Below are 22,586 nucleotides of genomic sequence, written 5' to 3'. Positions count from 1 at the left end.
AACAAGTCAGACAAAGATCCTTCAAATGTGATAAGAATTTGACAAGAAGCTCCTTCAGGGAGCTATCTAATAATGCATTTGGAGCCATTCTAGCAGGAAGCAGAGAAACGAATTATTAGCTAGCTGGCTGGGGTAGACCTCATTAAGAAGTTGACATTTGAGAAAAGACCAGGAAGTGAGGAATTTGGCCATGTGGTCATCTGGGGGAAGAGCAAAGTTTCTAAGGCAAGAACATTCTTATGGTGTAGCAGCAACAGAATGGGGGCAAGGATGGCTGGGGTGAAAAGGAGGGAAATACAAATTGGAACTATGATAGCATCTGGGATCCTATTTGGAAGTCTCTAGAGAGAATGAATCCTGAGTTTCTGCTGTCCATGAGGCAAGTTCCAACTTTCCTGAACAAAAAGGAGGCCAAGGAAATGACGTTTTATACTGAAGAGTTTTCCAGGCTGGGCTATAGCCAATATATATCTCAGGAATTCTCTCAAGAGTACATTTTGTGAAGATGAGGGTCTGGCTGACAACCAGAGAATGATATTTAAAATCTGGATACATAAAACTTTCAGCAAGTCAAATGGGCAAAATAATAAATGATTAATGACTTCCCCTCTTGAGTGGAATATGGAGTTCAGGGTCTGAAAGTATTCATTTTCAAGGTTTTGCTTAGCACCATGGCAGACACTTTATTATTCCGTGATGCATTGCTTTTGTTACTACATGATGAACACAGATATTTCACACTACAATGCATGAGAAAGGAAGACAAAACTCTGTTGATTGAACTTTCTATCGATAGATCATATTAGGCTGGATGGTGCTGCTATCAGCCACAGTGCAGTCTTTTGCTCTTTCTCTTTCTTCTTTTCATGCCTCCCGTCACCTGTGATGGGCAAGGCTCTGCAGAGAGTGGGCACAGTTGCAGGGACTGGGCATTACCCATAGGGACCCCCAGTTAGTAAGGGAAGGGGCTACCCAAATGATGCTCAGTCCCTCCCAGGAGGCTGTCTGGATTCTTGTCACATTTAAGACCTTCTGCTCAAGCGTGAGAACTCCACTGAGGTCAGGCTGATGCTGATCTCAGTTCTCTAGAGCAGAGAGGGAGCCCCCTTCAACTTCTGGGCCTCTGAGAAGACCCTTAGGACTCCAAGGAGAGATGTGAGCCAGACAGGAAAGGTGACTTGGTGAAAAATTACATGATGTTGGCAGCAAGTTACATATTAAGAAGCAGAGAGAAAGACACATCTTTCTCCTCTGAGAAAAGTGCGAATGTAACAGGAAGAGCCATTAACTGGCCCAAGTAAAGCTGCTGTGGTGTAGGAGAAAGAGGAGAGGCTAACTGGAATGTTTCCCTGCTGAGTGACTCACAGCCTCCAAGCCTCAGTTTCCTCCTGAGTAGAGACAAATTTTACTTATGCCACAGGGTAGTGATGGGAATGCAATGAAAATGATACATTGACTATAAGCACTAAATAGAAATAAGATACTACTATAATAAATTCCTTATATTTCTACTGGGCTGGGAACTCCCTACCACAAACTGGGTAGCTTTAAACAATACAAACGTATTACCTCACAATTCTGGAGGTTGGAAGTCCAAAATCAAAGTGCCAGTAGGATTGGTTCCTTCCGAGGGCTCTGAGGGGAATCTGTTCCTTGTCTCCCACCTAGTTTTTAGTGATTTTGGGGAGTCTCTGGCACTATTTGGCTTATAGATGTGTCACTCCAATCTCTGCCTCCATCTTTACATGGTGTCTCTCTTTGTTTCTGTCTTCATACAGCCACCTTCGCATGCATACATACATACAGCCATCTTCACATCGACACCAGCCATGCTGGATTAGGGGCCCACTCTACTCCAGCAGGACCTCACCTTAACTGTTTATATCTGCAAGACCCAATTTCCAAATAAGGTCACATACTGAGGTATTAAGCTTAAGACTTCACCATTTCTTTTGGGGGGACACAATTCAACCCACAATACCATTTAATAATTATATATAATTGTAAGAACACATATATACAACATTGGTTGGTTGGTTACAAGACATTGCAAAGTATTTCAGGTACACATCCTTTAACTTGATCTCATCAGCCGGGTGGGAGGGTCAGGAGTCCCTCTCTCCACAGCACAGAGAGGGAGCCCTCTTCTGGGCAACCTCAGAGAGGTTGAAGGTAGCTTGTGACAGAGATAGAACTTGAACCCAGGTCCTCTGACTCCAAGTACAGCGTTCTTTCCCCTGGAGACTCACACTAAACACTCCCCCACTCCCACCCCCACCCCCAAAGAGCAAGATAATATGGTATCTCAAGAGGGCCACAAATGCTACAGGAACTCCCAACATCATCAAAACAATTTGCCACTGCAGTTTGCATATGCTTTACCTCTAAGTATGACCCAGACATCTACCCTGTCCTCACTGATACAGGGACTCTGTTTGGAACCTTTGTCAACCTTGACGCCTCCACATAAAGGAAAACCAGTTGTACCAGGCACATCACTCATTTTGCAATCTTATTAAAAATTCTACTGAACATGAGGAGTGTGCCTTATAGAGCGCATCACTTTTCACTGGAAAAGAATCACGACCAGTTATTTCTCCAGTCTCTTCTGGACCGTGCCACTACATGGAGTTCTCCTTCTTGGGCCCTTCCTGGTGCTCTGTGATGGCCTACCCATGTTGGCCTGGTGTACTTCCTCCTGGACTGAGGCCACCAGAACTCAAATTGCCTGCCTCAGGCCCCAGAGCATTCAGCCTTACCTAAAACTCAGCAGGAGGAGCTTCTCCAGCTACAAACATCCACTTGCCAGGGTGGTTATAAACAAGCAACACAGAAACTATAGAAAATGTTTTTTCCTATTTCATCACTCCCCACATACACACTCATAGATTATTTTTGTGAGGCATCAAAATATTCCCTGAGATTTCACTTTAGATTTTTTTTTGTAGGACTCTCTGCACTCAGATCGTAACTAGTCATACATTAGATCTCATAAAAATGTAGAAATCTTTCTTCAGTATGCCTTTTTGTGTTCTAGAAAAAGGTTAAATTCTCAAGTTTGATTCTCTGAGTATTACAGGTTGCCAAAATGGTTATCAGAATCTCCTCAGTAAATTTAGGACTCTATTCACAAGAACAGAACAGGCAGGGAAGTGAGAGGCTCCATGTACCGGCCGATCTGCCAGCTACAGCACAGCTGGTGTAAGTCACACCGAATTACAGAAAAATAGAACTCAGAGTTTGTGGAAAATCTGTTCGGATTCAGTTGTCAGCTACATAATCAATGATCTATGTGAAGCCCAAATATCTCTCTGAAAAGGCCCCCTAGGAATTTTTCCTCCTGTGGCTGGTGACTCCATCTGCACTCGTCTGGAATATTCAGTTATTTCTTTCCTTTCATAGTTAAATTTAGATCTAGGTTCCACTGACATACATAACATACTAAGAAAGCAGTGAGGTTCTTAAGTTTACATCTTACTACTAGGGAAAGCCCTCAGTTTGTATCCCTTAGGAATACCTAATGATTTGAATAATGGCCTCGTCAGGAATCTCTTAGAAAATTGAGACATGCTCATGTGTTTGTTCTTCCATGGTTGATTTAGAAAGGTCAATTGGAAAACAATATTCTCTGTCCTTGTGGCAATGCAAATAGGGAAAAAATATAAGCTGTCTGTTATCTTGCAGGAACCATGTAAACAAAACCAAACAGAGCCATGATTTAGGGCTTCATTAAACCTTAAGAATTAGCAATAATAATAAGACTGCAGTTAATAGTAAATCTCAGGCCTGAAAAGAAATTTCAAAAAGGAAAGCTCTCTACTTAAACATAAAATAAATTTTTAAAATAAACTTTAAAACTTAAGGAAAAGAAATAACTACAGTCCAGCATTTGCATCCCACTTAATGTCTCCATGGTTGCAGACAAATAGCTTTGCATAGCAGTAGGTGATACCCTCCTAAAAGGCTTCCTTCAATGGGCCAAATAGCCACAGCACTGAAATCAGACCTGACAGGACCACAGCTGGCTTGGGTCTGCCCCCTCATTGCTCTTTCTGGATATAATCTTGACATTAGCCAACAGCACCTCACCCCCAAGAGTGAGGCACTGGGACCCTCCTAACCCCAGACATACAGCTGTATGGCATTGGTTTCACCATCCTCTCTACTGCACGCTTCTCACTTATTATCTCAGAACTTATAACCACACAGCAAAATAGGCCTTGTTGACCCTGTTTACAGATGAAGCAATTAGAACACTTGGTTGGTAAGTGGTGGAGCCTGTATTCTACCCTCAGTCTACCTTGCTTTCCAACCTGCCAAGCTGCTTCTGGATGTCTACAAAACTTGAGAGCTCATATTCCATAGTTCACTACTTTAGCACTTCATTATATATCCTGCCTTATATTATTTGCTGATTCACATGACCAATCTTAAACAAATGAGTGGTGTGTAGTCTTTAGGATATATTAGAATCACCTATGCACTTGCTTAAAATGCATATTCTTACTCTCCCTGTCTACCCTAAAATTATGATTCAGTAGGTCTGTGTTGGAGTGGAATAATCTGTATTTTAACAACTTCCCTCCCTCACCCTCCCCTGTGATACCAATTGAAGTATGAGAAATCAGAATTAATCTAAGTTTCTTGAGGAACAGAGCAATTATATTTAAATATGTAGTATTACAGGCATGGACTAGAGTAAACGTGTGTATGGACTAGAGTAAATATTGTATATAAACCAGAGTAAATATTTAGTAAGTACTTAATGCATCTTTATTTGAAAGTCATTTTTCTTGGTAAGTGACTAGATACACACACAATACTTTCAGCTGCACATAATAGAAACACTAGCCAAAAATGGTTTAAATGTAGGAATACTGCTTAGCTCATATAACAAAAAAAAAAAAAAATCCAGAGTTTGGTAAATTTAGTAGCTTCAGAACATCATTAAGCAGCCAGGTGTTTTTTAATCCTTTCTCTCTGCCATTTCCTTTTTCCTCATGATCACGAGATGGCTTTGGTAGTTCCAAGCATCATGCACAGACAGGACAACATTCAGCAAAGAAGAGGGAAGTTTCTTCTTGTGTATTCCTTCTTGAAGGCAAAGACACTTTACCCAGAAGCCACGTAGCAGGTTTCTCTTTGCATCTCATGGGCCAGAATTGCTTCGCATGCTCTTATCATGATCAATTGCATCTCAACCCAGAAGAATGGAATCCTTATGATTAGTTTGCCCCCCAGAAGGCTATGGGGGACAGGAAGGATGAATCAAGTCAGGCAGAAGTGGGAGTAACCAATGGTGTCTGCCATACTGAAAACATCTAGGAGAAAACAATTTCTAAATTTGGGGGAAATGAAGCATAATTTATAAGTGTCTGTACAGGACTGAAAACTGGGAGATCAAATACCTTTGCTGACAAATCTGGGCTATAGATTGTCTAGAGGCCATAAAGCAACACTGGCTCAAAGAAAATAATGAGCAAATCTGCAGTCCACCGCGAGGCTATGTGTCACCTTCAGCAGAGCCTGGCGTCTTCTTCCCTTCTGCCTCTGACTCATACATCCAATCCAGGGTAGCACTGTCAGCATGGTGGGGGTTTTAGGGGAATGGATTTTATATATGGTAGGTACCATTTGGTGATTTTCCAAAAGAACATTTTTGAACCAAATGAGTGGTAAATGCAATCTGACTCACAAAACCCCTTGGCAAAGTTTTCTTTGCACCTCAGATTTACGGGTGATAGAAAAGAAGAATCTCTTTGAGTGTGCAAGTGTGTATGCATGTGTTACAAAAACAACTACCATGTTAATGAAATATTCAATTTGAAAAAAAAGAAAAGAAGAATCTCACCCATGCTGAGACTATTTTATATTGCTCAAGAGAGTAAACTATGTCTTGAGGCTCCAACGAACTGTGACTTTATGGAGCCATTTTGTTTTTTGTTTTTTGTTTTTTTTTTTTTGTCCAGTTTTTCAACGACTGAGTCTTAAGGGAACAGTCCAGGTAGAGAAATCAGTCTGTCAATCAACAAATATTTATTGACTGCCTCCTATGTGCCATGCATTCTTCTCAATGTTAGGGGACTGTGCAGAACACATTAGAAAAGTGCCTCACATAGGGAGCTCTCATTCTAGTGATGGAGGATAGACAATAAACAGAAACAAGTAAATAAGATAATTTTAGATAATGACAAATGCTTTGGAGAAGATAAAATGGGGTATTATGAGAGAAGGCCTATGTGGTTGAATGAGATAAACGGAGGAAGAATGTGGGAGGAGATGAGGTTAGAAAGGAGAGATAGGATTTTATTCTGAAAGAATGGCTAAGCTATAGGAAGGTTTTAAGTAGTCAAGGGCTACCATTTACAGTTTAGAAAGACCACTCTAGCTGCCGTATGGAGGATGTGCTATTTGTTAGGAGGAAAAGTGGAAAAGATAATGGTAGCCAGGATCAAGAAAGGAAGAAAGAACTAAACAAACTGTGGGTTTGGAGTCTAAGAATACTTCTGGGTGTTATTTCTGCAGCTACCCTATGAGGGCACATGAGTAGCATTAAGGTCCCCTGCTTATTGTTGGAATGATGAGAAAATGTGGGAGTTAATGTTAACATTTGATTTTGGAATCCATAACTTTCAAATCGTGACCCTGACATCTCCAACTTATGGACCATTCCTTGTTCTGCCTCGTAAATTTCCTCAGTCTGGTCTTCCAAATCACTAATTCATTCCTTAGCTATTTTTTCTGTTATATTTATCCTACCTTTTATTTTTTATTTCAATTATATTTTCCATACCTAATGGTTCTACTTGTTTACTTTTTACATTTTCTAGTTTTTCTTATTTTACTAATACCTTCTATTGTTTTCTCTCCTAATATGTTTATTAGCCTTTTAAAAATGTATTGTGTACATTTTACTATCTCTCTTCTGTGGGAATCTGTAATCTAGTAGGTTGTTAATTTGTAGGTTAATTACTTTTAAAAAGGCTGTGCTCCTCAAAAGTCCTATTAATTTGGCCTTTGAACTCACTTCCCCTGGGCATTTCAGCCAGATCCTGGTCTCCAATGGAGCCTTGTCAGCTCCAGTGAGTCCAGGGGTGGGGTGTGGATGAGCCCCAGGCACCAGAAAACCACTCACTATTCCGCAAAATAACTTCTCCTGCCAAGTCTTCACCTTTTGCTCCCAGGAAGAAGCAGGTTTAGGAGGGCAGTTGTTTTCCCACCCTGGGGACATTTAGAAGTGGAGCAAGGTGGCAGCAACTCCCCAGAGTCAATTGTTCCCCAAGTCTGTTGTTACTGTTACTGCTCCAACTCCTTACCAACACAGTCTCTCTGCCCTGCCTAATCTTTCTTTAGAGGACACCTGGAACAGTTTGACATTTCACATGAGTCAGAGCAACTGGTCCCAAGGCAACAGAGAAGAAGAGCAGACTTACTTTGTTCCCTTTCCCCATTTTATCTTCCCACAGCCCTCCCAAGCTGTCCCTTGTCCCAGGCCAACGCAGCCATCTGACTCAGGTTGGGTTACCCAGGGAACAGACTCTGAGATGGAGACTGGTGAATAGAAGGCTTATTATAGAGCACACTGGGATCAACACCTGTGGAAGGGGAGGGAAAGGAATGGAACTGAACAGAAGGAATAGTTCAACTATACGAAGTGAGTTGAGCCAACTAACTTCAATTAGTTATATATGGATTTTATATACATTAGGTACCATGGCTCCGATACCTGAACCAAAGAAGACTACAGCCAACTTCACAGGAAGCTCTGGAGCTGGGACAGCCCTTCAAAGTTGTCCAGAGTTAGACCAAGCATGCCAGGCCTTTATACCCACACACTGTCCAATCACTGAATGAAGCTGCCCCAGAAAGTGGGCATGACCTTGACAAGGCAGTTCTCAGAGAAAGCTAACAGCTGAGGTCTGCCAGCTGGCAGCACTCCCAACAGTTGGGGGGTATAAGTCCTTCCTTCCTGAACAGGGAGCTGGGGGGCACATCGTGGCATCCACAGCACCACCCACACATGCACCAGTTTAAAATAGCCCCCACTACCCCAGGGGTTTTTCACCTTCTCCAAGTCCTTCAGGATTTTGTGAGGGAGAGAGGATGGGAAGCCACATTAATTCAACCTTTTTGTCAAAATCATAGTCAGCCCAGGAGTTTTTTAACCTCTGAATAACTGTGTAACTCATTTCCTTTCTTTCTGAACTTTGTCTGACATGAGCTGTCATATCCCTCTGGGGTCGATTTACTTTAGCTCCCATATTCTCGCTAGCCCTCAGTTCTGTATTGCTTGCTCAAAGCTTTATTTTCCCAGGGGGCTGAAGCTGAGTGAGTCTTCTGAAGACTCAGCCAGAGCTGAGCAGAGGTGTGCTGGCTCTGGACACCTCTGGGCATGGGGGATGGCAATATTTTCCATGGGACCAAAGTCTGCTCTGTGAGTCCCACAGAACCCCCCATCATTTCTCAGGTCCCAGGCCCCCACCCCACCAGACAGTTGCAGTATGTGGGATGGAGTAGGAGCCAAGGCGAGCGGTGATGGTGCAACTCTTCCTTTTGAAAGCTACCTAAGTGATTTCAAAAATGCCTGTTCTCTCTTACACACACACACACACACACACACACACACACACACACCCCCACAGCTGCCAGCTCAGGCAGTCTCATTTTCTTCACCCAAGTCTTTAACTACCATTTACTTCTCTGGTAACATCCAAATCTCTATCTTCAGACACATTTCAGACTGTTCAAGGGGCATCTCCATATAGATGCCATATACAAAATCTCAAATTTGTTTTCTTCCCCCGAACCTAACTGTTTTTTGTTTGAATTTTCAGTCTTGATGAAAAGTGACATCGTACATTAAGCTCAAATCCAAAACATCAGAATCTCTCCCGCTTTCAGGCTCATTTCCAATCTATCTCAAAGTTCTACAGCTTCTAGGTTTATAATATCTGTAGCATCTATCCTCCTTCTTTGTGTCCAAGATCACCATCTGAGTCTCCGACCTTCCTCATTTTTTCATGTAGATTACTGTCCATATTAGTTATCTATTGCTGTGTAGCCAAGTATCCCAAAACTCAGCGGCATAAAACAGCAAATATTTACCTCACAGTTTCTCAGGATCAGGAATTCTAGGATGGTTCACTTATATAGCTCTTGATAGGACACCCCAGACCCTTGCTGGCTATTGTCAGGAGTTTTCAGTTCCTCGTTATGTGGACCTCTCCCTGGGGTTATTCAATATGGCAGTTGGCTTCCCCCAAAATGCCTGAGGGTAGAGAGAGAGAGAGGAGGGAAGTGGGGAGGGAGAGAGAGAAAGAGAGAGACGTATCTGATTAACATAGGGTGAGGAGCAAACCACACATATTGAAAGGCACAACAAAACTAGCTTGCTTCTTCAAGAAGCTGATCTGTGAAGGGAAGGAGTAATAGATTAATGCCAAGAGAGGCTATCAGGATTTTTAAGTTTCTTTGCTCGTACATGAAAGAGCCCTGGCCTTTGTCTTTTCCCATTTCTAATTTACTTTGTTTACTTTTCGTTGAACTTCTGACTCTTTTGCTCACCTTTGCCTGTAATCTGTGATTTCTTCCATCTGTTGGTAGGCAACCCTCTCCTCAGCATAGAATTATCAGGTATTACATTTATATGGATCCAGAAATCATCCAACTTGGTTTGTTAGAATAGTGGGTAAATTGAGGAGGAAGCACATTCCAGGGGTGATTTGGAGGCAAAGTTTGAAGGGGACCTCTTCTCCGCATGTAACGCAGTATGAACTCCAGACTGCTTAGCTTGAATACTGGTCCACCATTGTTAGCTGAATAAAGTCGGACAAGTTATTCAATCTTTCTAAGCCTCAGTTTCATTATCGTTAAAAATGGGGTAATATTAATAGATCCTTCATGGTGTTATCATGAAGATTCAATAGATGAATAATTTAAAGTGCTAGCCACAAGGTCTGGCTTATATCAAATGCTCAAAGATAATAGCTGTGACTATTTATAAAATGCAGGAGTAGTGTATGGACATGGTAGTAACGCTTTTGACTGCTCAGTGATGTTTTCCTCCCACTTTCTGATTCTCAGGTTCTAGAATTATCCCAAACAGTAGCCACTGGCCACATGTGCCTGTAGAGTACTTGAAATGTGGCTAATCCAAATTGAGGAGTTGCGCCCTAAGTGTAAAATACACAATGGACTTCAAAGACTTATTTTTAAAAAGAATGTAAAATATTCCATTAAAAAGTTCACATTGATTACATGTTACAATGACATTTGAGATATAAAGGGTTAAATAAAATATATCATTAAAAATTAATGTCATCAGTTTTTTGTTTTGTTTTATTTTGTTTTTTGAGATGGAGCTCTGCTCTGTCGCCCAGGCTGGAGTACAGTACCTCAATCTCGGCTCACCGCAGCCTCCACCTCGCAGGTTCAAGTGATTCTTGTGCCTCTGCCTCCTGAGTGGCTGGGACTACAGGCGTGCGCCACCATGTCCAGCTAACTTTTGTATTTTTTAGTAGAGAGGGGGTTTCACCATGTTGGCCAGGCTGGTCTCGAATTCCTGACCTCAAGTAATCTGCCCACCTCAGCCTCCCAAAGTGCTGGGATTACAGGTGTGAGCCACCACGCCTGGCCTGTCATCAGGTTTTTAAAAATTGTTCTTAATGTGGCTATTAGAAAGCTTAAAATTGTCTATAAGGTTTACATTATATTTCTTTTGAGCAGTTTTATAAAGATGAAATTACAAAGCTACTAAATTAAAAAGAAGTAATATTTCTATATTTTCTTTATCTGCATAGCATGAGTCCCTTTTCTTCCTTTATGAGCCAACCAGTTTCTGCTGACCTTCACTGGGCAGTTGAAACCTTGCTGTCTGCACACACTGATCCTTGTGAGCAACCATCCATCACTGGGGTAATAATAATGATATCTGTGGCCAACATTTAGCCAGCTTCTGGCACAGCCCAAAAAAATTTAGCTGCAGATTAATCCTAAGACAGCAAACAACCAACAGGGAAGACACAAACTTCTTATTTTTTAAATTCCTTTGGCAGAGATACTTGATATCAAATTAGAGGTAAAAAGGAAGAAAATTGCATATGGCAAATACCACCAGTAGTCGATCCAGGAGACATTTTCTCCTTCCTCTTTGCTAATAAAAGTCCCAGTTTTTTTAAGGCTGCAATGTACCCAGTTCAAAAAAACAAAACAAAAGAAGGTGTAAGAGGTGGCTATATGACATGGCTTCAGTCAGTGAAATACAGACAAAAGTGTTATGGTGAGTCTTTTCGAAAGTCTGTCTTGATTTAGAAAAGGACGGGTGTTGATAAACTCAACAGATGCACACATTTTATTTTATTTTTTGCCTTCTGTCTTTTCTATCTGGAATGGGGACACGACACTTCAGGGTGGAACAACAACCTTGAGACCTGAGGGTAAAGGTCACACACTATGAGTGGGCAAGGAAGCCAGAAGGAGCTGGGTACCTGATGACTTCCTCGGTCAGCTGCTCTACCTCTCCACTTCTTGTTACATGAGCCAAATAAATCCTACTTACTTAAGTCACTCTCTTTGGTTTTTCAAAAACACAGCTAAACACAACCCCAGCTGAAACTTGCAGTCCAGAAAATGCTAATGTTCACAATCTAGCCCTAAAATCTGCTGTCTTGAGGACATTTTCGCTTCCAAGAAAATTTGTCACTATTGGCCTAAAGCAAATAGTTATTCTGGCTCATGCAATGGGAATAAGCATGAATTATTTGGCCTTGGCTTTTTATGATCCAGCATATATAATAGTCGTTTTAAAAATATATATACTATATATCTATACATCTACATAAGTATATAGATACAAATATATATTTCCAAGAGGGCAGGGGCTTTATCTGTCTTATTCATCATTTTATTCCCAGGCCCTAACAAAGGCCAAATCCCCTTTTCCTTAAGGCTGACTTCTCTTTACAGTGACATTCACAACATAATTTGCTACCATTCAGAGGCGGCAACATGGAAAACATCCTATGCTAGGTTACAGGTGACGTAGAGGTAATCCTGGCCCTACTAAATAAATAGTTCTGGGACATTGAAATATTTCTTCAAATAAAAACTCGTGCAGAAATTCAGTGTACTAGGCGGGTAAGATTAAAGAGAGAAAACGCACAACCCCTTCTACTGGGTGATAGGATAATAAGAAATCCCCAAGAAATTTAATAGCACTAAAGACAAATTTAAAGTAAACTTCTAACTCAGTTATATAGATTTGAAGGAAGGTTGTCATGTTCATGTATTAAAAATGTGACTTGGTGTAGGGTCAGAAATCAGTGCACATAAGGGCTTTGGAAATAACCTGTATTTGGGGACTATATAACCAAGTGTTTTAGTGCATGGGCTTTGGATGACCGAGGACCAGTTAACTACTCCATTAGTGGGTTTGGCAATCCCAAAAAACACAATCCTGAATGTCATAATACCAAGTGTGGACATCCCAAAAAGATCAAAATCCCCAAAATATAATTCTGGAAAAACTAATTTAAAAGACATTTCTTCACATTTATAAAAGGAGATTTATTTTAGAAGCATATGAAAACATGACAGAGCATTTCACAGGCCACCTTACATAATAAAATAGGCAATAGTACCATGCATTTTTAGAAGCATAAACATATAGATATACTAACAACAGTCATATGGGTATAATGTTATAAGTGGATGAACCATATTCATTAAAAAAAAGTCAAAATTCAAAATGTATAAATGCATAATACTATGGATGGTAGTTTTGTGCAACCCAGCTTTATAACTGTAGTCATCTGAAACACCATGACAGATAACCTAAGTCTTTTGATAAGATTGATCCAAAACTTCAATGAGTCACTATGGCATATGCAATTGCACAAAGAGCTGAGATCTTGAGAAATTTTATCTTTCACAAATGCAGTTGTACAAAAAAGGACATCTCTTCATTTATTGGGGAAGTTTAAACATCTTTACATACACGATGCTTACACACGAAGTCAATGTTGTGATAATGCACTTTTGTGGAGAAATTTATAAAATATGCATAAAACAAATTAGAACTTTCTGCAAGTCTTTATACAATTTGTACTCCAGTATTGCAAATGATGTGAAGATGAAATACATAGTATAGCAAATTGTGAAGAGTAATAATAACAATGCTGACAATTTAAGATTGTGGGAAAAAACTAGAAAGAAAATTCAACATTTGAAAAAGTATATTACAGGGCTACATTATGGGCAATTGCATGGAGGTAGTCCATTAGAGCTGGCCAACTTTCACAATCATATTTTGAAGTCTTGCATGGCAATCAATTGCTGCTTTTTTTTTTTTCTTTTAAGACATGGCTCTCCTCAGAGAACATGTTCACGTTTCATTGATTTTCCACATAGCACTGCTCTTTTTGAAATTCTGTGATTCAACATACACCAACATGAGCACTCCCTATTAAATATTTCCATCTTTGCATAATTTTTCTGTGCTGTTTTTGGTATACAGAAATTCATTCCACATGCACTCATATGCAGAAGCAATACTGATAATCAAATAGTCACACTATTGTGTGTCTTCTTATCTTACTGTGTGCATAATTATATTTGAAACAGTTGGTAACTTTGCTGGCTTCTCTTCAGGCAAATGTGACTTTAATTCATTAAAATTTCCTAAAATGTCATTAGCTGGGAGGAATGCCACTGCAAACAAATGAAATATTTTTAAACCATATGGGGTAGTCAATCCACTGGTCTGAATTTTTCACCAAATGCATTGGGCTGAATGACAAAAACAAATTTTATTGATGACACCTTGAGATTCACTTTTAGAAGCCTTGATGGGACTTAACTCCAAATCTGTCATGGTTTGGGGATTCTACTAAAATCCATTTTCTTCTGCAAAGTCCACCAAATCTTCAAATAAATGTTTATAAAGTACTTCACTTTTTCCAGTCATTAATATATAAAGAAGCAGGTAAGTTCAAGAATGTTTGGATCCAGCTGGGGCATGATGGCATATAGTTGATAAGAAAGATGGGGATGATTTTGAAAGTGCCATTTCAGCCACAGTGAAGCATGCACTAGTTTGTCTATGTTAGATTTAGTGGCAAACTTAGGAAGTCTATCTTCTTTGACAGTCAAATCCCTAACTAAGAATATTTCATCATGCAATGAGTTTCAGAACACTGGAGGAACCTCTATATCAGCAAGCGTCTTTGGTTCAGAATGCTGCTCAGTTTGTGGAATTCTTTTTATTCTCTGATGAAGAGTGTTTTTTGAAGGCAAACATGGCACTATGTGTGAAGGGACAAAAGTCATACATGATTGAATCATTTGGCAGGGGACATTTGTCGTATTTTTCGCCTGTTTTTACTTCTGTGATTTTCAAAACATTCAAAACATTGAGGATAGATCTTTCTCGTGTAGTGCACTCAGACTCACACACTAATCTCCTTTGGAAACACCCTCACAGATACACTGCTTCACCAGGTTCTAGGTACCCCTTAATCCAGTCAAGAGATTTTAAACTTTAGGAATTTCAATGTTTGGGATTATGTCTTTTGGGTTTATGATTGGTATCATTCATGAACTATTTTCCCTATGTATGAAATTAGAATAATTCTGTTAGACAATATGAAAATGCACAATGGGAATCTCTAAGGGAGAGACATCATATGCGAGGTTTTCTAAGTATATTTGATCATAGAATTCTTTTGTGGTGGCCTATCCTCCTGACTGCTATTCCAGGACTCACACCTTGGAAAACTCTCTAACACAGTCACTTTTGTATCTTTATAGTTATAAAAACTCAATTTTTTTCTACATTAAAGTAGAATTTTAATGAGGGGTATATAAAGGCATCAGTCTTGGAAGAAGGCTTCTAATATCTTCTTTCATGAATCCCCCTACCTACTCCTAACTACCACCAATTGGCTTGAAGCATGAAAAAGTGGATCCGCTTCTTAGATGAGACCTTCACCAAACTCTTACCATGACAGGTGCTTAAAATCCTATCAAACTTCTCACAGGGTGAAAAATAAAGGATCAGAAGTGAAGATTCTAGTTCTGGTTCCTGGCTCCTCCAGCTCATTCTTGTAACGCCCCTGGTGTTTCCTTTTCCTTTTTCTGATCAGGAGTCATCCTTTTCTCCCCATCATTCCAAACACCCAGAGAAGTCAGCTAGAAGACAGACTGAATAACCAGGAGCGTACCATAGCTTTCCTCCTTGAACAAGCCTTCCGCATCAAGGAGGATATCTCTGCTTGTCTGCAGGGGACCCATGGCTTTCGAAAAGAGGAATCACTTGCCAGGAAGTTACTGGAAAGCCACATCCAGACCATCACCAGCATCGTCAAAAAACTCAGCCAAAACATTGAGGTAGTTCTTTTTTTTTTTTTTTTTTAATTTTGTTTTGTTTTTGTTTTGTATTTTGGCAGCATTGCTTGATAAAGATTATCAACCATCAGTGTCATTTTTCAAGTACAGAAATATATCACTATTCCTTAAGTTCAGATGATTACATTTTAGTGGTCTAAGAGGGAAACAGTGCAATTTTTCAGCTGCTCATTTATGCCAAAAAGGAGAAGGAATTTCGATTCAAAAAATATTTACTGTGTATTTATTTTGTAACAATAAAGACATTATGTCAGACTTTGTGCTAAGATGCTTATGTTAGCTTAAATCTCCAAGACTCTATTAATGCAATAATTTCAAATAGAGATTTTCATAATGCACATCGGTAATGCTCCATTGTATAGCCATTGCAATCTGATGCCAGCAATTTCTCTGGCCCCATCTTCTACCCTTCTTTCCTTCACTCTGGCCACACTGGCCTCCCAGCTGTTCCTAGGACATTCCAAACACTTGTTAGCCTTGGGGCCTTTGCACTCATAATTCACTCTGGCTGGATCATCTTCCCCTGGATATTTCTATGCAATGTTCTTCATTCCTTCAGGTCTCTGTTCAAATATAACCTCATAAGAGAGGATTTGCATGACATTTTATAAAATAGCACCTCTACCCACATGGTTTCAATCTCCCTTAAAGCCTACTTTATTTTTTTGTCACATAGCACTCATTGCAAACTACCATGGTCTATATTTGATTCCTGTTTGTTTTTTCTTTCTGAGATATAATCTCTATAAAGGCAAAGAGTTTGTTTTCTTCATGCTAAATCCCACATCCCATACTAGACAACAGTGGTGTTATAGTCAGCACTCTAAATAATCCTTAAATTGATGAGTGAATAAATAAATGAATTTGAAGGCATTAAAGTAAAAATAGAGTTTCTCATCAAAAAAAGAAAATTATTTGTCTAAATCAAGATAAACATACTTGTATAAGAGGTCTTTGAGAGTTTTTAGGGTACAAATGTACATGATGAATCTGGGTTAACAACTTTCATGCAAGGGCTGTAGAGAATGCACTTTAGGAAACTGGCCCAAAACTTGTGGAGTTACCATGAGAATCGACAACAATGCTCTCTTACGATACTTGTCCTTTTCTACTATCAGAGAGAATACTGAATTTTATTAAAATTATGGGATTGACCCAGCAATTACTTCTTTATGAATTTGTACTTAAGGGCAAGGATGTTTATTAATTTATTTTTCATCTGCAGGGTTTAACAGGCCCCATAATACATCTGAGTCACTGTGAAAAGTTAAAAACTCTCAGTGAACTTTTAAAAGGCACTTTATTGGTATTTAGCACATTTTGAATTGACCTCAATGCCTCAAAGGTCAATGCCAGTCTCAAAGTGATTAAAGGTATTTCCATGCATAATGAAGTATCATGAAAGTGACAAGAGGCAAGCAGCCCTGTGCCTTTTGAAATGACTAGAAAATCAAGTAAGTATAGCATAGTGCTAAAATAAGATTCCAATTTAGGAGTCAAAACTTCTTGGTAATTGAAAAAGCCAACGACATTCTTAGAAACATCGAACTGTTTCTAAGAATATTCTATATTTTGATCTGGATTGTTACATGGTTGATTACATTACGTTGAGTCAAGATCCACCCAGATGTACACTTTGACTTGTGCATTCAATACATATTAATTATACCCCAGTAAAATGCTATTAGCAATAAGGAGAAAGTCTTTCAAATCTCTAGAAATCTTGTTGACAGTTTATTCTCCTATGATAATTGACTATCTTAGATTAGCTCTCTGAAAAAAAAAGACAAATCCAAAACATTTTCCAAAAGACAAGGACAAAAACCTCAAAATACCTACGATCGTGTTAAGGGTTTGGCATATATAGGAAAATGAAAAGGACTGGACTGAGTTTGTGGAAAATTGAACTAGAAAATATTTTAAAGGCTGTAGATAACATAGTTAAAACATTATAAAGAAGAAACTATTCGGCTACCTTTAGTAAATAACTACAAGCACTTTATAGAGAAATGGATGTTATTCAAGTATTTTAAAAGAAACTCACCTCATTAACCAGGTCAGCCCATTTGCAAGTTGGCTAACAAGATCAATTCAAGTGTGAGCTAAAGCTTGACATAGGTCTTTAAATGAAATGAAAAAAATTTTTTTTAATCTACCACAATTGCATCAAAGTGCTTGTTTCTTTTTAAAAATCAAATGATTCCTTTTTTTAAGGAGGCAGTTGATAAAAGTTTTAGAATTAATTTATTTTTAACTCAAAGAAAATTTTATATATAGTGTTATTTTATTGTGGGTTTTCCCCTCAACTTACAAAAGCCATACTTGTTCATCATCATTATTTTGAAAGTTTAGGAAAAAAAATTTTTGAACTTGGGGAAATAATATCTTACAATTCTACCACCAAATGGTGATCTCTACAAATACCCAGATGAATCTCCCTCTAGTCCTTCCAAGTATTCCATTTAGGAGGCTGAGACTATGTTTGTAAGCATGATTTTTATTCTAACATTTACCCTAAACTCTATCATATCTCATTAAAATCTCTTTGCATGGTGCGTACACCATGGTTTTCTTAGTTATTCTCCTGATGTCGAAATATCACTTTGGGTGGGGGCTGAGGCAGTAGGACCCATTGAGCCCAGGAGTTTGAGAACAGTCTGGGTAACATAGTGACACCCTGCCTCTACAAGAAAAAAATAAATAATTAGCTGGGTAGGGTAGCACATGCCTATAGACACAGCTCCTTGGGAGGCTGAGGTGGGAGGATTACCTGAGCCCAAGAGGTGAAGGCTGCAGTGAGCCATGATCATGCCACTGCACTCCAGTCTGGGCCCTGTCTCAAAATAAAAATAATTTTAAAAAGAAATACCTTTGTGCATAAACATGTATTTGCATTTGGATTCTTTCCATAGTATCTATTCTTAGAAGTGGAATTACTAAGGTATGAATACTGTGAAAGCTCTTGATACATGTTGCCAAATTGTTTTCCAGAAAGTTTATACTAATTTACACTTCCATTAGCATTATTTGAGTGCTTTTTTCCACTTTACCTATGCCAGAATTGAAATTTATTACTTTAATTTTTGCTAACTTCATAGAACAGAAATAAGATTTTTTTTCTTAGTGAAAGTATTGAATCCACTTTTTTAAAGTGACTAATTAAAGTTATAATTTTGCCTGAGTTCTGTGGCTCACACTTGTGACCCCAGCAGTTTGGGGAGCTTACTTGGGAGGATTGCTTGAGGCCAAGAGTTTGAGACCAGCCGGGGCAACACAGCAAGACTCTGTCTCTACAACAACAGCAACAACAACAAAAAATTAATAATAATAAAGTTACAGCTTCGTTTCTTCTGCTAATGATTTATGTCTTTTGTTAATTTATCTTTTGGGTTTTAGTACTTTTAAATTTTTGTTGATTTGATGAGCTCTTCTATTTTACATATTAGAAATAATAACTGGTAAATGATAGTAAGTGTTTAACAATCAGCAATCAGTCCTTTTCTAGGAGAAAAGAAAGCCTGGTTTGTAGTATTTGCCTATTTCTATGGTGTAAATACTCCTACTATGATTTCAAACAACCAGCAAGATGACACTGTACACAAAGATCAGAAGAGATGTATACAATCCACCTTCACAGACAGATCCAGGCTGCTTGCAGTATATCACTGAAACCATTGGCAATAGTATATGATATAAATTTTTTTTCAGTTTGCTTTTTCTATCTTAATTGTATTTACAATATTTTTACAAGTTTTACACAAAGGTAAATATTCAAATATTTAGCTTTGTAATTTCTCTCATTACTGTAGTCCTCCCACCTTCATCTGTGGTTTCACTTTCTGTGATTTCAAAAATTTCCAAAAATATTAAATGGAAGATTCCAGAAACGAGTAATTCATAAGTTTTCAATTGTGTGCTGTTCTGAGTAGTGGGATGAAATCTTGCACATCCTATTTCATCCCACCCACGGTGTGAATCATCCCTTTGTCCAGCACATTCACACTGTCAACACTCCCTGCCCATCAGTCACTCAGTAGCCTGTTGGTTATCAGATCAACTTTTGAGATGAGGTATCACAGTGCTCATGTTCAGGTAACCCTTATTTCACTTAATAATGCCCCAAAGCACAAAAGTAGTGATGCTGGCAATTCCACTATGGCAAGGAGAAGCTGTAAAGAGCTTTCTTTAAGTGAGAAGGTTGAAGTTCTCAACTTAATAAGGAAAAAAAAAATTGTGTGCTGAGTTTACTAAAATCTACGGTAAGAACAAATCTTCTATCCATGAAATTGTGACAAAGAAAAAGAAATTCATGCTAGTTTTGCTGTCGCACTTCAAGCTGCAAGAGTTTCAGCCACAGTGTGTATGATGTTATAGTACATTGCTATAATTGTTCTATTTTTAGATATTGTTAATCTCTTACTGATAAAAAACTTTATCATAGGTATGTATGTATAGGGAGAAACAATATATATAGAGTTCAGTACTATCTGAGGTTTCAGGCATCCACTGCAGGTCTTAGAACGTATCCCCCTTGGATAAGAGGGAACTACTATACTTCTCAGACTAGAAAGTTCCAAAATAATCTCCTCTATTATCTGTGACTTTTATGGCTTAATTTTAAAAATATTTTAGATCTATTTTTTTCTGAAATCTATAATGATATATGACATGAGGTAAGGATCTAAATTAATTATTTTCTGAGTAATTAGAGACCCCAACCCAATTGTGAAATTACTCCCCCATTGATCTATGCGTTGCATATAGGGTATGTTCCTTTCTTACACTTTCCAAGGTCTTCATGACATCACAGGTAGCTATGTACCTTTACTACACTGATTTACTTATCCTTATTTTAGAAAATATTTTAGTATATAGTAGAGTAAGTTTCCTTTCATCACTAACTTTACCAAAACAGAAAACAAAATACCTGCATACTTGCAAAGAGACAAAAACCAAACTCTAGTTAGTGTTGTTGACACTTTTACACTTCAATTAAGGCTTTATTTGCCCTTGGGTTGTCTCAATCCCAGTTAAAAAATGAGCAAGAGTCTGTCTGTGGTCTTTGAAATTCCTATAATTTATTTGCTATAAAAATTCTTCCTTTCCTAGTAAAATTCATAGCCATAGTTTAAACATAATTTACGACTTTGTCAAATATAATACTTAAACCGAAATGTCTCCCCAAGTAACAGATTTGTGTTTTCCAAAGGCCTACACAGAACTCTCACTTTTTTCCTTAGTAAACACCAATTTCTTATATGTCTTCACTTTACATTGGAATTTATTTGAATGTCAAGTATAATACAATTTTTTTCTATGGACAAGCAGAATTTTTTTTATTTTTTTAAACCAATACTTATAAATGGGTACAAAAAATTAAAAACCATGGTTCTTGGGACCAATAGCCTGGTGGTACAAGAAAGTCAGTTCTATTTCCAGAACACCAAAACACAATAAAGACATAACTAACAATATTCATGGACAAAATCTGGACACGAATGAGCCAGAAATCTCTCATATTCTCTAAGTAATCTAGATAAACTCTTTTGCATTGTGTATTAAACAGGTTGATTCAGATTTGCTTGCACTATGTTAACTTCACTGTGGTTCTGGTTCAATCCATAAAAAATCTTGCCTGATGCCATATTGAAAAAAATCCTTTTTCAAACTTATGGCACCAATTGTGAAATGCATTTTTGTGAAAAGCTTTTATGTTGGTGATGGCCAATGGCAACCCATGACCATATCAACACAATAAATATGTTCTGTTTGGTCCATATATGGTTTATAAAAGCTTTTGAATAATATGCCAATATTGTTAATTTGAGCAATTTCATATAAAATCTGGATTTCCAGCTTTCTTTAAAACACTATTGAGATATCTTTCCCACCTGGCAATAATCAGCTAGAATCAAACCACTGCTGTCCCTCAGATAAATTAGCAGAGATCAATTCTCTCTGAGCTAGGACTCTCTCACTCATTTACACCATCAGCCTAACTACAAAATGCATTCAATTAGGTAACCCCTCCTTTAAATGATGTTTCCTTATCATGTGTGATGGAAAATTAATGGGAAATTTGACTCAAAATTACAGATTTTAGAAGACCAAATAAGAGCTCGAGATCAGGCAGCCACAGGAACTAACTTTGCAGTGCAGGAGATAAACATGAAACACCTACAAGGAGTTGGAGATCTTCGAGGAAGAGTAGCCAGGTGAGAAGAAGCATATTGACTAATGTTTAACGGTCAATTCTTGGCCAGTGAATTCTCATTCCCAAACAAGCTCCATGCTGTAGAAAAAAGATATTGTCTACACATTAAGCTAAACTAATGAGATGGCAGTTGAGAAAGTGTACCATAGAACTTTGAATGCTTCACGCTACCTGTGAGATTCAAAGTTTCTGTAAAGACCCCTTACACAGTTTGGTTCCGATGGAAGTTACCAGAGTTCTGTCTTTACAGCCTCAACTGTCCAAATGCCAACATCCATACATAGACACACCTTCATTACCATGTACGAAATCCCCATATATGTCAAATGCTAATGAGTAAAACTTTTAAAATATACAAGGATTATAATAGTCTGACGGGATTTACTGCCAAATGGATAAAGTTTTGAATAACATCTTTTGTACAGGATTTCTAAATCAAAAGAATTGATGGTATGCAGTTCAGCAAATATGTGTAGGTATTGAGAATGGCAGGACCACTCTGGTGGACACGTCAAAGATGACTTGTGAATGGGTGACTGTGGACACCTTTCCATCTCTACATCTTTTGCCAGTACCTCATTCCTCTCTCCTGTAACACTGCTGTCTCCATCTGGTTAATCCTCTTGGAATTAGATAATTACTACCTAAGACAAAGCTCTCCTAGAGTATTTACCCATTTAATTCAACAAAAATGTATTAAGCACTCATCTTATGCCAGGCCATGTGTTAGAATTCAGCAACATGTTCTCCTTTCTATAGCTGTTCACAGTCTACCAGGGAAAACAAGCTGTATCAATAACTCATGAAGTGAATGCTATACTAAAAGTCTGGGAGGCTATGGAAATGTCCAAATCAGACCCATGCAGAAGAGAGGCTTCACAGGGGAGGTGACACTTGAGCTGAGTTTTGAAGGATTTATAAGAGTTAACTAGATAAGGAAAAGTGAGAAAGACACTTTACCTGGAAGAAT

General features: G+C 38.5%; 1 protein-coding gene across 1 annotated transcript in view; it reads left to right on the top strand.

Annotated features, from left to right (window-relative positions):
• FAM81B (family with sequence similarity 81, member B) overlaps positions 1–22,586 on the top strand; it is a 51,211-nt gene that overhangs the window by 5,770 nt on the left and 22,855 nt on the right. Inside the window, exons 4-5 of the mRNA XM_011989440.1 lie at positions 15,141–15,384; positions 21,499–21,617. Coding sequence (XP_011844830.1) covers positions 15,141–15,384; positions 21,499–21,617 — 363 coding nt within the window. The remainder of the gene's footprint in view (positions 1–15,140; positions 15,385–21,498; positions 21,618–22,586) is intronic.

This window comes from Mandrillus leucophaeus, unplaced genomic scaffold, assembly GCF_000951045.1.
Source record: "Mandrillus leucophaeus isolate KB7577 unplaced genomic scaffold, Mleu.le_1.0 Scaffold353, whole genome shotgun sequence".
In the NCBI taxonomy this organism is placed as follows: Eukaryota; Metazoa; Chordata; class Mammalia; order Primates; family Cercopithecidae; genus Mandrillus; species Mandrillus leucophaeus.
This window is presented reverse-complemented; position numbering and strand designations above follow the sequence as displayed.